We start from the raw sequence: 14,508 nt of genomic DNA, 5'->3' as shown, positions 1-14,508 counted from the left end.
GACTGCATCGTTGTTACTAATTTTTACCTCAGGCCAACAGTGAGGCTAGGGTTTCTTTCACAGAGTATCCTTTCTAAGTAGACAGGCTTTTGTGTCCTCTTTCTGATATGCCTGTGCTAATTAATTCTTGGTCTCAAGTTTTCCCCAGGTCCACTGCTCTCCGACCTGATTTTTGATTTTTACCCCTTTATGGAGTACATTTTTAACTCATGCAGCGTTTGATGTTTAAAGAAATTGAACTTCTCCAGAAATTGAACTTCTCCAGAAAAGCATTAAGAGAATATTTTAATGCAGAAAAATACATTTGTTAAATAACTTAGAAATAGGTATAAGCTTGGGGGAAAATGTGTAGATTTGGAGGACTTCAGAGAAAATATTGCAAAGCTATGAAAAACATCTTGGTAATAATTATTCTGCCTTGAAGTTTCATAATATAATTGGCTTTGTAAAAAATTGACATGAAAGTGACATTGACAAGTCCCTTTGATTAAAAAAAAAAAAATGAAACAAATTTCGTGTTTTCCTTAACATTTCAGATGACCTGGCACTTTGGTTTTGGTAAAACATTGAAAACACATTCATATTTTCACTCAGTAGTTTATACTTAGTTGAAATAAGGCCTTGAATGATGAATGATATAGGAAAGAGTGTGCTCGCTTTCCTGTTCTGCCTGCCTCACTCCTCAGCAAACAGGTTTAAGAGAAACCTTTGCATACGAATGCCGAAGTGGCTAATGACTCAGGTTGACTTGAACAGTAGGAGAGAAGCATTTTATGCGGGTGGTTTTTTTAGGAGCTTGAAGCATTCTCAGAAACCATTTAATGAAGTAGCATCCCGCTATTTTGCAGATAGAGAAACTGAAACCCAGAGACATTAAAGAACTCTGTCCAAGATCACATAGCTTATTAGTGAGAGAACCTACTCTCCTGGGATTGTGTGTGTGTGTGTGTGTGTGTGTGTGTGTGTGTACTGTCAATCTTAGACTATGGCAGCATCTTACTAAAACTAAAGATACATAAGGATTTTTCTAATTAAAGAATTATTCACTCTAATTTTTTTTAATTATAATTTGCCTTTTTTATGTTAAGGACCAAACAGTAGTCCAAAACATCTCATGTTACCTTGGGAAAGTACAGGATTTTTAACAGGAAATGGTTCCTAGAGATCTGCCACTACAGGTTCTCTTCATACTCTTCCACGTTCTTGGGAAAGTTTTACAAACTTTTTTTCATAAAAAACTCCAAACCAGCCCATAAAGGTACATAGTTGTAGATACATGGCTTGATTCACTGCTCTTTACCTTCAAACAAATACTCTATCCCTTTTGAGTCTGGCTTAAAATGAAATATTTGCAATATTTAAAAAATGCCTGACCAAGTTTGAAGACTTTTTGTGTCAGGAAATCTCTGGAAAGCTGTCACTACCAGAATTGAAGCACACTCTCTTGCCTTTTCTCCCACAAAGTAAAGTCTTTTTTTACTTTGACTTTTTTTTTTTTTTTTTTATTTCTTGCACTATTGAAATTTGGCATCTTTTAGCATTGCAAAAAAGTTACATCATTACTGAATCCTAGCCCATTATTAAGGTTGTCATTCACAAATAAGCTTTTGCCAAAGAAATTGGAATTAGCAAAGATCTTCTGACAGAAATTGGATTGTTGTGTTTCATGTTAGTCTAAATTTTCTTCTATTTTTGTCATTTATGCTATAATCTGTTCCTCTGATTACTGTAGCACAGTGGAGGGGAAAGCATAATTTCCCAGATTCATAGCTTAGTTCAGTGATCACTTTTAGTTTTCAAGCAGGCAATCTAGTTTTACATTATAGCAAATGTACTTGAATTTGAAATGGAAATGGGGAGAAAACCTTTTGTGTGAAACCCTCTTGCCTATATTTAATATTCTACAGATTTCTAAAGTAATTTATCTTTTTTTCATATTTATACTCTTTATTGCACAGATAATGCTTTTTCTGCATCTGGAATTTAATTTTATTAATTTGAAAATCTTTTTGAAACATTTTAAAACTTTGTCAGCAAAATAGACCTCTGTGATCGGCATGTGAGTGCTTTTATTGTGTGTCTGCTGGAGTAAGACTTCTTAGCTGAAGTTTTGCCTCATGGACATTAATTTTAACTTTATACCCATGTTCAAAATCCCTGACTTAAAGCTTCATACTGGATAAAGGTCATTTTATAACTTAGAAAATGAACATTCAAAGAACATGTTTTACTTTGTTTATATGATTAAATAACTTATTTTATGTTAATTGAAAACAAATGGCCGTGATTTTAAAGTTGCCTTTTAGTATTTGTGGTTGTCATTTGAAATTATCCATAACCCTTGCTTTTATTGAGTTTCAAACCCTTTTAAAAACAGCAGCTATGTCTCTCCCCTCCTTCCCCATTCCTCCTCGTTTCAGACAAAAGACTGCATGTTGGCTAATGGCAAGCTGGACGAGGACTTTGAGGAGGACGACGAGGAGGAGGAGGATCTAATGTGGAGGGCTCCGAAGGAGGACGCCGATTATGAAGATGATTTCCTGGAGTATGATCAGGAACATATCAAATTTATAGATAACATGTTAATGGGATCAGGAGCTTTTGTAAAGAAAATTTCTCTCTCTCCTTTTTCAACCACTGATTCTGCATACGAATGGAAAATGCCCAAAAAATCCTCCTTAGGTAGTATGCCATTTTCATCAGATTTTGAGGATTTTGACTATAGCTCTTGGGATGCCATGTGCTATCTGGATCCTAGCAAAGCTGTGGAAGAGGATGACTTTGTGGTGGGGTTCTGGAATCCATCAGAAGAAAACTGTGGTGTTGACACGGGGAAACAGTCCATTTCTTACGACTTGCACACTGAGCAGTGTATTGCGGACAAAAGCATAGCCGACTGCGTGGAAGCCCTGCTGGGCTGCTATTTAACCAGCTGCGGCGAGAGGGCTGCTCAGCTCTTCCTCTGCTCACTGGGGCTCAAGGTGCTCCCGGTCATGAAAAGGACCGATCGGGAAAAGACCATGTGCCCTCCTAGGGAGAATTTCAGCAGCCAACAAAAGAACCTTTCAGGGGGCCGCGCTGCTGCCTCTGTGGCCAGTTTACGTCCCTCTGTGTTGAAAGACTTGGAGTATGGCTGTTTGAAGATTCCACCGAGGTGTATGTTTGATCATCCGGACGCAGATAAAACACTGAATCACCTTATATCGGGTTTTGAGAATTTTGAAAAGAAAATCAACTACAGATTCAAGAATAAGGCTTATCTTCTACAGGCTTTTACCCATGCCTCCTACCACTACAATACTATTACTGGTAAGGAGCCCCAGACCAAACTCCATTGCTCTGAAACTGTGACCTCGTGTTAACTGCATTATTTTGTCTTGTTAAAAAAAAAAAAAGCGACCTGTGCATGTACAGACTTGGTGCTTAAAATGCATGGTGGAGGGAGGGAGCAAAGGAAAAATGAAGGTGGCTTTATTTCCCTCTTCTCTCTGGGAGCACACACCGCTCCTTACCCTCAATAGCTGGCAGCATGGCCACCCACTACTCTCAAGAGATGTCATTTCACACGCTGCACAGCTGGAGAAATTTGGACCTTCGTATTTTGTTGTGTTTTTCCCATTGGTGTCCTCCCTAGTGTCTTCCTGATGCCTGTGTAGTGGTATTTATGATTCTTGATTTATTTGTATATCCTGGGTGTGTTTCCACAGCTTTTATTGTTCTTCCCTAAGACCCCTTTCTTAAGGTCTTTGTTAATCTAAAGATGAGTGGGTTAAAAGAAACTTCTTTGGGGGAAGGTTCAGCGTGCTTCCTCTGATTCTGCTGCCATCTTTCACTTGGCATCACCCTCCAGGTTTTCCTCTTCTGTTGTGTGGCAGGCGGCCAGTCCATTAGATGAGAAGGGAGATGAGGCGCCTGGAACTGCAGTCAGCTTCAGCTTGTGAAAAGGCTGTGTAGTTTTATCTCTATCAGTAAGAAGTGCTTGAATCTAGAATACCAAAGCTGAGCATAAATTTTGTATGAGAAAAGATGATCAGAAGAGGATAAAACCAAAAAGTGAAAACTGATCTGGCTCTGGACTGGGAGGACTGGCGGAACGGAGCGCTGTTTCTCTTTGTGGAGCAGCCGCTATGCATGGTTCCTCCTGCCTCTGCGGCGTGAGGCCTCTGCCTCGGACTTCTGGGTGCCCCGGACGCACCACTTCATCTGTGCCTGCCCCAGCCTCCTGGCCTGAGTGGGCTCTGCTCGGCACGGTGAGGAGATGGGTGCTGGCCAGGGTGGGCAGCCCACCCATGCCGGCTCAGGCCTTTGTGCACGGCCCCAGCTCTCCTTTGTCAGGCCCTTGTTTGTGTCAGATTCTGTTCTCAGGTGGAGAAGAGGGTTTTCTATTACTGACTGGGCATCCCAGGTGGCAGCTGTGACCTGGGGTGATGAGGCATAGCTGCTGGAGCGCTCACTCCCAAGTGGGGGTAAGGCGGCACGTAGAGGCCACAGCAGAGTGTGGGAGTGGTGCGCGGGGCCAGAGCGCAGGGTGCATGGAAGTGTAGGAAAGCAGAGGGTGGGCCGTGTGGGGGCAGAGCATGGGGCCAGAATGCTGGGTGTATGGGGTGTGCAGGAGCAGAGTGAGGGGCAGAGCACAGGGTGCATGGGGTACACAAGGCCGGTGTGTGGGGAGTGCGTGGGTGTGCAGGGCCAGAGCACCGGGTGTGTGGGGCCAGAGTGCAGAGTGCATGGGGTATACAGGCCGGTATGTGGGGGTGCGTGGGTGCGCAGGGCCAGAGCGCAGGGTACATGGGTGTGTGGGGGTTCATGGGTGCGCAGGGCCAGAGCACGGGGTGCATGGGGTGTTTGAGGGCTGAGTGTGGGGTGCACACACAGCGTCTGGCCCCCACCGCCAGCATGTGAGTGAGGCTGTGGCTTCGGCGGCACCCACTATCTGCTTGGCCAGCAGTGTGCTCAAGGGAGGGGGCCCATCCTGATGAGCCCCCCCAAGCCAGTGTCTTGTCTGTAGGAGCAGTAGCCTTTGGGCCACCAAAGGCTTTTATGAGTCTAACTTATAGATAAGAAATATGCTTAATTTGCCAATCAAACCTAATTTCCAGAGGCTGTAGTTAGTGTGACACGTCACATGGTTTGTCACTGAAGAATATTCACGAAAACATAGCCCACCAACATTCTCAGGGTGGGCCTGGGCAAGGCACACCGTGGGTTACCATTTTGTGTGAGCTGACGCCTGCGCTCTGGGCCGCCCACAGATTGTTACCAGCGCCTGGAGTTCCTGGGAGATGCGATCTTGGACTACCTCATAACCAAGCACCTTTACGAAGACCCGCGGCAGCACTCCCCGGGCGTCCTGACCGACCTGCGGTCCGCACTGGTCAACAACACCATCTTCGCGTCGCTGGCGGTCAAGTACGACTACCACAAGTACTTCAAAGCTGTCTCCCCTGAGCTCTTCCATGTCATTGATGACTTCGTGCAGTTCCAGCTGGAGAAGAATGAGATGCAGGGCATGGACTCCGAGGTTAGTGCTGCTGGAGTGCATGGTCACTGCTCTGCTGGCAGGAGCTGGCCCAGGGGGGTCACCTGCCCCAGGGGGCTCCGGCCTTCGGGATGGGGGAGGGACCACCGAGGGATGGCTGCCCTCTCTGGGTCTAAACCTGACTGCCCCAGGATGGTGGGATGGTGCGATGGTGCATGTGCCCTTCCAGGGCAGAGGAGGGACCAGGGGCCGTCAGCTCGGTTCTCTTCTGCTCCCGCCACCTGATCGGCAGCCAAAGCAGCTCAGCCTCCCCCTGCCCCTGCCCCTGCCCCCAGCGGTGCTGGAACCTTGGTGAGGGCTCCTTGCTGTTTGTTCTGCCTTTCTTTCTGTTAAAATGGGGCAGAAAACATTCGCTGGTACTGTCTCAGGTAAGCCTCACAAATGTATGGTCTGCTTCGACTTGAAAATAGGAAAATCTCTTTTAAAAACCCACCTTCTAAAATCTTAACCATTGGAATTTGAGAGGCTTCTGTTGTAAGTTCAGCCAAAGGTTCTTTGGTGATGGAGCTAATTTTAATGTGTTTGTGAGCTATTTGGAAGTGTTGTAGCAAGAATTTCACTTAGATCTTTCCACTCTCCTCTGATGCTTCGCTGCCATCCGTCTGCATACCTGTGTACCCAGGAGAGCACTCCCAGGTCCGCTTCTCCCCATTCCGATCCCTTTGTTTTCCTTACTTTTGGAGATTTCTTACTAGGAGTCGGAATTTATTCATAATTCTAGTGGCTGTTTTAATTGCTCTGGTTACTTTTATACCTTCCCTTTTTATGATCACACCAAACTGTGGCTGGAGACTAGTGCATTTCCTTGACTTGCTGTGAGAGAGATTTGAAGTATAGCCTCAAGGCGAAGTGTCCTACCCTGTAAACAATGCAGAACCTGTGCTGAGGGAGAACCCACTCTGCCCCGTGTGTACTCCTCCAAGGTTAATGGTCCGAGGTGGAGCACAGCTACCAGTGGGACTAGGAATGAGAACCATCTCGTGTACTTAGGATTATTTCTCGTCTCATTCTTTAGAAATGTTTAAGCTAAGAATTTGAGGAATTAGCTAAAATTAGTTTTAAGTTCTCTTTTGATGGCAGTGGGACATGGTGACTCTGTTCATTTTTGTTCATTCTTTTCCTTTGTGTAAACATAGGTATTAGAAGTTACAAAAACTGATTGGAAATGTCAGTGGTCTGGCTTTTCTAACTTACTGTCGGATCTTAAGCAAGTCTCTCCACTTCTCTGGGCCTCAGTTTCTTCATCCATGAAAGGAGAGAATTAAATTCGATAAGTTTTAAAATTCCTTTCTACCTCAAAACTGTGATGTATGACCAATGTCTTTTTTTCTCAGCTGCCAGCATTATAAGTGGTTTATATAGAGTTCTGTGTGGCTAAACAATCCATTTAGAAATTAAAAAAAACAAAAAAAACAAAAAACAAGTGCCCCCTTCTCTTTCTTTTTTCTTTCTTTCACAAGTAAATAGTATTTTAGAAAATACAAATAAGCAAAAAGAAATACTAAAGTTATGCAAATATACTACCTTAGAAATAACCAAATGAACATTCTGTGATTTTTTTTTTTGCTAATGTATATAAACATAAGCATACCTAAAACATAAGATGGAATTATATTATGCATAGTATACATAACCTGTTCTTTTCACTTCATATTTTGAGGACCATTTTCCGTGTATCCATTGGCATTATGACTTTCAGTGGCTGCTCACTAGTCAGTTTATGGCTATAATGAAACATATTTAAACAGTCCTTTGTGGCTAGATATTTAAGTTCTTTTTATTTCGGGTTTTTAGTAAACATGGGTGTGGTGACTATATCCAATACTTCCTTAAGATAAATTCCTAGGGATGGGATTACTGCATCAACGAGTTAGGAAATTTTAAAAAGACATTTGATAACATACCTAAGTTTTTTATTACATTAATTTGAATACTGTGTATCAGTCCTCTCTTAATAGTGAATGCGTATTAAGGGGTTTAATAAAAAGGGAACTCAGTGGAATCTATCTTCTAGTAGAATTTCTCAGTCATAAAGTGACAGTTTATACTTGCCGAAGCAGTTTGTACACCCTTGTCACTGCTGTACTAGTTAGTATTCAGCCTAATGCCTGCGGAGCCGCTAGGGGGTAGAACTGTTTAAAGATACAGTTCTTTGATTACGAGTGAATTTGAACTTTGCTTAATACATTTATTAACTATTTCTAATTTTGTGTTGTTTCTGTTTTCATTTAGAAGTACTCTTTTTTCCCTTCACTGAGAATAGAATCATACTAAATTGGGAAGAGTTTTTTTATCCCTTGAGAAGTTGGAAAAAAAATTTTTTTCTAGATAAGATGTTTGCAAAGAACTTACTACAATGTACTAGGTGGTTGCTATAAATGGTTGGTATTGTTACCCTTGTTAAAGGTATAATAAAAGTCCTATCCAAGAAAAGATACATACTGCTGTGGAATGCCTTTTAAGATGGCCTTGTTCCTTACAAATCACTTTTCTCTGTGTAAATAGCTTAGGAGGTCTGAGGAGGATGAAGAGAAAGAAGAGGACATTGAAGTTCCAAAGGCCATGGGGGACATTTTTGAGTCGCTTGCTGGTGCCATTTACATGGATAGTGGGATGTCACTGGAGATGGTTTGGCAGGTGTACTATCCTATGATGCGGCCGCTGATAGGTACTGTGTGCTCCCTTTGAAAGAAACAAAATCATAATTAAAAACAACTATAAGGATATTATTCACATTGCTCTTTCATTTTGATTACAGAAAAATTTTCTGCAAACGTGCCCCGTTCCCCTGTGCGAGAATTGCTTGAAATGGAACCAGAAACTGCCAAATTTAGGTAAGCAAAACTGTGCATGGAAAAAATTAAGTTACTTAAAAACAAGAGTTGGAAGAGTTGTCAAAGATGCCATCAACTAATGATACGGAGAAGTATTTATACTGGGGCATGCACTATGTACTCTCCGTTTATAGTCTGATTGACTTTTCCTTTCGCTTTTATAAAGTAATGCTGGGTTAAAGAGGAAAACTCAGCCCGGTCTGCTGGCGTCCGCGCCACCGTGTAATGCACGTTTCCTTTGTGTGCCGTCAGCTCATACCCGGGCCCTCCACCTCAGAGCGCGTGCCCAGTGCTGATTGACAATAATAATAAATAGTTCTGACTTCTGATTCCAGCTGTTTGGCTTTTTTTACAGCCCGGCTGAGAGGACGTATGACGGCAAGGTCAGAGTCACGGTGGAAGTGGTAGGGAAGGGGAAATTTAAAGGCGTCGGCCGGAGCTACAGGATCGCCAAGTCTGCAGCAGCAAGAAGAGCCCTACGCAGCCTCAAAGCCAATCAACCTCAGGTTCCCAACAGCTGAAACCCCTTTTTAAAACAAAACAAAACAAAACAAACAAAAAACATAAAGCAGAATTAAGGGGGAAAACTATTTAAATTGAGAAGGATGATTTAAAGTCCACAGTGAGCGGAATGAATCGAAGGCAAAATTTAAAGTTTGTTTGATAACGAGATAGATTACAGAATAAAACATTTAACATATGTATAAAAATTTTGGAACTAATTGTAGTTTTAGTTTTTTGCGCAAACACAATCTTGTCTTCTTTCCTCACTTCTGCTTTGTTTAAAATCACAAGAGTGCTTTAATGATGACATTTAGCAAGTGTTCAAATAATGATTGACAGTTATTTTTTGTTTTGGGGTTTTGTTTTTTTAGTTTAATTTCCGTCAGCTTTGCATAGCGCCAGGAGGCCAAGGAGCTTACAGCTGAGACAGCCCCTAGGTTCTGCGAGCGCCCTCCCCTCTTCTTCGTGGGCGCTGGCACCTGTCTGGCCTTGGCGGGTGCGCCCAGGAGAATGGTGCGGTTGGCCGGGGGAGAAAATGCCTGTGCTGTCTTTTCTTTCTACATTCTGTCATGTAAGATGTTGTCTCCCGGTCGTCATTGCACTTAATATAGTAAGGGACAGGTGGGTTTTTTTTGTTTGTTGTTTTTGTTTTTTGTTTTTTTTTTAGGGACAGGTTTTTAATGAACATTGGCTGGCATGTTGGTGAATCAAATTTTCGTTTTCTCATGCCACATAGTCCTACATACAAAAGGTTCTTGCCTTAAAAGTGAAACCCTCATGGACGTTCTTTAATTTCTGATCTTTTTGGAACAAACTGTTTTACATTCCCTTCATTTTATTATGCATTGAGATGTTGAGACAGCGTGATGTTTGCAACTCACTAGTGTAGTTGTGACTTAACTTATTACAGGATTATATTAGAGTTTCTGTCATACGTGTCCTGAAGGCATTTTGAAAACCAGAATATTATATATGTAGTCTATGGGTTTTTTTAAGCACCATAATAAAAATAATCTCTGGTTAAATACCTGATTTTACTAAAAACCTCCTGCTAGGTAGTTCCACTGATGGAAATTGTTTGTGGCAAACAGTTTTGCCCTGGAGGCTGTTGCTCTAACAAGATAAACTCTAGACATATCACACCTAAAATATGCTGCAGATTTTATAATTGACTGGTTACTTATTTAAAGAAGCAAAACAGAGCACCTTTACCCTTAGTCTTCTCACTTAAATGTCTTACTATACTTGTCCCAGTGTCGTGTGCATTCTTCACCTACCAAAGCTGTGCTGTTAATGCCATGGGAGTGTAACGTTTGCGATAAACTGCCGTAATTTTGATACATCTGTGATTTAGGTCATTAATTTAGGAAAACAAGCTCATGATTTCCATCTTTGGAAAAGAAAAAAAAGACATTTTTAGGCATTTGCCGAAGTTTCTTTAATTAGACTTGTAGGCACTCTTCACTTAAATACCTCAGTTCTTCTTTTCTTTTGCATGCATTTCCCTCCTGTTTGGTGCTATGTTTTATGTATTATGCTTGAAATTTTAATTTTTTTTTTTTGCACTGTAACTATAATACCTCTTAATTTACCTTTTTAAAAGCTGTGGGTCGGTCTTGCGCTCCCACCAACACACCAGTAGAGGTTTGCTGCAATTTGCCCCATTAATTATGCTTGAAGTCGAAGAAAGCTGAGCAGAGGTGTCTAATGTTTTCCAGCACATCGTTCTTTACTTGATGCTTCATATAATGCTGCATTTTTTGTTTTACATTACAGTGGAATACTGTACTTCTTGCTTTATCTGCACCACTCACCCCCAGAGAAACACCTCTGCATGTGTGCATGGAGAGAGCTGTCCGCTGCTTTTTCTAAGGAGACCTGAGTGAAGGGGATGTTAAGCTTCTCCAACGTTATTTGTTGTCTCCAGTCTTAAATTTAAATTGCAATCTAAATTATTAAAAGAGTTTTTGAGCAAATTAATTTGGGTAGACTCATTTTTAAAATACTTGTTTCTGATTGGAAACCTTAGATTTTTTTTTTTTTTTTTTTTTTTTCAAAAACCTCAGCGTAAGATCTCCTAGCAAGTTAAAGCCAAGCAATTCTTGAATTATATTAACTGTAAACGTGTATAATTAACAAGTAAGGCTGGATGTGAATTTTACTTGTGAGGGTGATTTGTGATAAAGTTAGATCGCAGATCTCTTCTTAATTTATAAACTACCTGATGCCAGGAGCTTAGGGCTTTGCATTGTGTCGAATGCACTAATCCCAGCGTTAAGGGATCCTCTTGCCTCCTGGCACCAAAACCAGATTGTTTCACAGTTACCATTCCCGTTGGGAGAAAAATGCCTCAATATATTTTGTAACCTTAAGAAGAATATTTTTTTGTTAATATGAAAAAGTTCAGACTTGGATATGATTAGGTCATACATTCTCAGGGGTTCAAATTTCCTGCTACCATTCAAAACATTTTATCAACAGCAAACTTTAGCGATTTCATTTTTTTTGTTGTTGGAGAAAGATAGCTAATTTTAAATTGTGACTCACACTTGGACGCATTCTGTGATCCCCTGGTTACTAAGTTAAAAAATAAAAACTCTGAGTGAGACATACAAGATGGTTATGAACGCTTTAGTGCTGCTGATTTTTAATGCTGTAAAGTTCCCCCAGTTTAGCTTGTTGAAATGTTTCGCATCCATTAACTGAGGAAGAAAATCACTCTATGTGGCCCCCCCTTCCTGTCCCTGTGTGTGTCATCCTTTTGTTCCTGTGATTGCAACGTGAGACCGAATGTAATATGGAAGCCCTGCTAGTGGGAGGTGTGTGGTGCTGCAGGCACGTGTGTGAGGGACTGGGGAAGTGTGTCTTGAAGCAACTACGAAGTTCCTTTATGATGATTGTGTGGAGGTTAGTCGGCATGAACCTTCGTTGTAAAGATTTTTAATTTCTCTTATAATATACTTTCAATAGTCCTAACTATGCTGCGTTGTGTAATAGCTTTGTTCCCCTTCTGTTCTGTTCGTGTAGCACAGATAAGCATTGCACTTGGTACCATGCTTTACCTCATTTCAAGGAAAATATGCTTAATGGAGAGGAAAAAATGTGGTTTGGCCTCGCTGCTGTTTTGATTTACCGGATTTGAAAAAGATAATTATAATGCCTGCAATGTGTCATATACTTGCACAACTTAAATAGGTCATTTTTGTCTGTGGCATTTTTACTGTTTGTGAAAGTATGACAACGATTTGTTAACCGAACTCTTAATTATGTTTTAAAAAAAAATGTTACTTTTTTTTCCCTCTTTCTTTTATGTCATGTGAAGTAATTAAATTTAGAATGACCTCTAACACTCCTGTAATGATCTCTTAAAATACTAATATATTATACTGTTCTTCCTAATAGCTTGCCCTCAGAAAGATTCAGACTACCCTCCCTAAATAGCCGGAGGCCTGAGGCTGCTCTGCGGCTCATCAGTTCGGCCCTTCACCCAGCACCACACCCTGCCAGGTCTTTCTGGGTCAGATGGATACTGGAGTGCGGGGCTGCCTGCCCCCCAGCCCTACCACAATGCAGGGCACTCTCCATCTTCCTCTGTTAGGGTCTTTAATCCTTTCCCACAGGATCTAAGCCACCAAGCTGAGACCTGGATATCTCTATTGAAACCACATCCAAGATTCTGTTAGAGCCCTTGCCCAGCTTGTGTACCCTGCGGTCTATACCTATATGGGCAGTTTAATCGCATTTCAATAGGTCTATTTTTTTCAACCACTGATTACTTTTAATTTAATTATTTCCAAATAAATTTCCTTATTTTATCTTGTACACGAGAAGTTTTTAAGATATGTTTACGACCAAGAATATGAAAGCGATTTTACCCATTGTCGGAGCCGCCAGGAGTGATCTTGCGGGAACATCCATGGAGACTCACATTGCTGTTTTCCACCAGCAGTGAAAATGGTCTTTCAAAGCTAACTTGTAAATATATTTCAGTCATTCATTGCTTTTTTTCTTTTTTTCCTTCCTGGTCCATTTTTATTTGGACATCAACCACAGACAATTTAAATCTTACAGATGCACTCAGAATTCACTGCATCAGCAGGTTACTTAGCAAAAACGCAAAGGTGAACAGCAAGTAAACTTTCTGGCTTTTCTGCTGTAAATAGAGTGAAGGAAAATGACTAAAATCAAGAAAAAACTAACCCAATTTGATTGAAAGTAACCTATTCACCATCACATGCTGCAGCTGTTCTAAGGAACATACTGTAACGCGTTCATACGTAATCGTGCTGCGGGAACACGCAGCCTGCACCTTATAGGCCCCAATTACCTTTAGTTGTTTGTTTTGTAATAATTGTAGCAGAGTCAAGCTCCAATAAAGTCATGGTCTGTTCATGTTGTGTCCTCCTATCTTTTTCTTATTTTGGTTCTGTTCATGTGGGTGATGATACTTAAATGGTTGTAGCACACATGATCTGTAAAGTTTTTTAACTTCATGGTCATATGAAAATATCTATTTTAATATGATAAAAATTTTGCTCACCGAGCTCTGCTTCCCATTTGCTGGCAGAGTTGTATAGTAGCAGTTGCCTTTTTTCTTTTCAAGGTTTCAGTAATACCAGCGTGTTTTTCCGAAAACCTGCCACATTGACTGATGCATTCCAGGTCCTGGATTATACACAAATACATTTGACACATTCCTTAAGTGAATTTGGTTATTCTAAAATCAAGTAGACAGAATGTTCAGCTTCCAGGTTTTTAGGACATACTCCTAATATCGTTGGTTAAGCCAGAATTCTGTTTTTCAAGATTTGACCCAGTCTTTTTTTGTAACTTAGTAAACTAAGGACTAATGGAAATGACTTGGCCGTAGGAACAAGATGGTGAGTATAAGTCTTTTAGAACAAGAAAAAAAAAAAATTTTTAGTTTTCTTCTGTTACAAGTCCAAATTAATCCTTTCCTTTTCCTTCCTTCCAACTTTTCTAAACTAAAGGAGAAAAAGCCCATGTATTTCAATCCTGAGGAATTTGCTTCAGCAGCACAGGCCTGTGCATGCTGGTGTTAGAGCCCGGGATTCACTGACAGGTTCAGGCCACAGCTCCTTCATGCCGCCATGACCCTGCCCTCCCTGACTAGCAGCAGAGAGCACAGCCAGGCCATGCAGATCAGTGAAAAGAATCCAGATGGAGGTGAATTTTTTTTTCTTTTTGCAGGTCCATAAGCATAACGATGGGGTAGTAGATGCTGGTTCAGAACTGGCTGGGATGTGAACTGGCTCATGGTCCATGCGAAGTCGCTGGGAGCAAGGGAGTGCATTTACGGTAGACATGTGCAGGCCAGAAGCTTGCTTTTCTAGCTGCCTGCAAGGCACTATGCAGAGAACCCTTCAGTCTTTTTTCTTTGTTTTGTGGTCACTTATAAAACTTAACATTTCGGCCATTTTTCCAAAGCATACAGTTTAGTAGTGCTAAACATATCGACATTGTCATGCATCCATTATTACCATCCATCCCAGAACTTTTTCTTCATCCCAAACTGAAATTTGCATCCACGAAACACTAGCTTGTTTCCTTTGCCTTCCTCCCTGAGCTCCTGGTGGCCACACTCTACGAATTTCACTATTCTAGGTACTT

The 14,508-nt window shown here is 41.3% G+C and overlaps 1 protein-coding gene across 1 annotated transcript in view; it reads left to right on the top strand.

The window, feature by feature from the left end:
• The window catches only part of DICER1 (dicer 1, ribonuclease III), a 72,773-nt gene extending 59,504 nt beyond the window's left edge, over positions 1-13,269 (top strand). Inside the window, 5 exon segments of the mRNA XM_025444174.3 lie at positions 2,421-3,309; positions 5,253-5,521; positions 8,045-8,207; positions 8,298-8,373; positions 8,729-13,269. Of these exon segments, the coding sequence (XP_025299959.2) occupies positions 2,421-3,309; positions 5,253-5,521; positions 8,045-8,207; positions 8,298-8,373; positions 8,729-8,894 (1,563 nt within the window). The 3' untranslated portion in view covers positions 8,895-13,269.
• The last annotated feature ends 1,239 nt before the right edge of the window (positions 13,270-14,508 follow it).

This window comes from Canis lupus, chromosome 8, assembly GCF_003254725.2.
Source record: "Canis lupus dingo isolate Sandy chromosome 8, ASM325472v2, whole genome shotgun sequence".
NCBI classification, from domain to species: domain Eukaryota; kingdom Metazoa; phylum Chordata; class Mammalia; order Carnivora; family Canidae; genus Canis; species Canis lupus.
The sequence above is the reverse complement of the archived record's forward strand: the minus strand, read 5'-3'. Positions and strand labels throughout refer to the sequence as shown.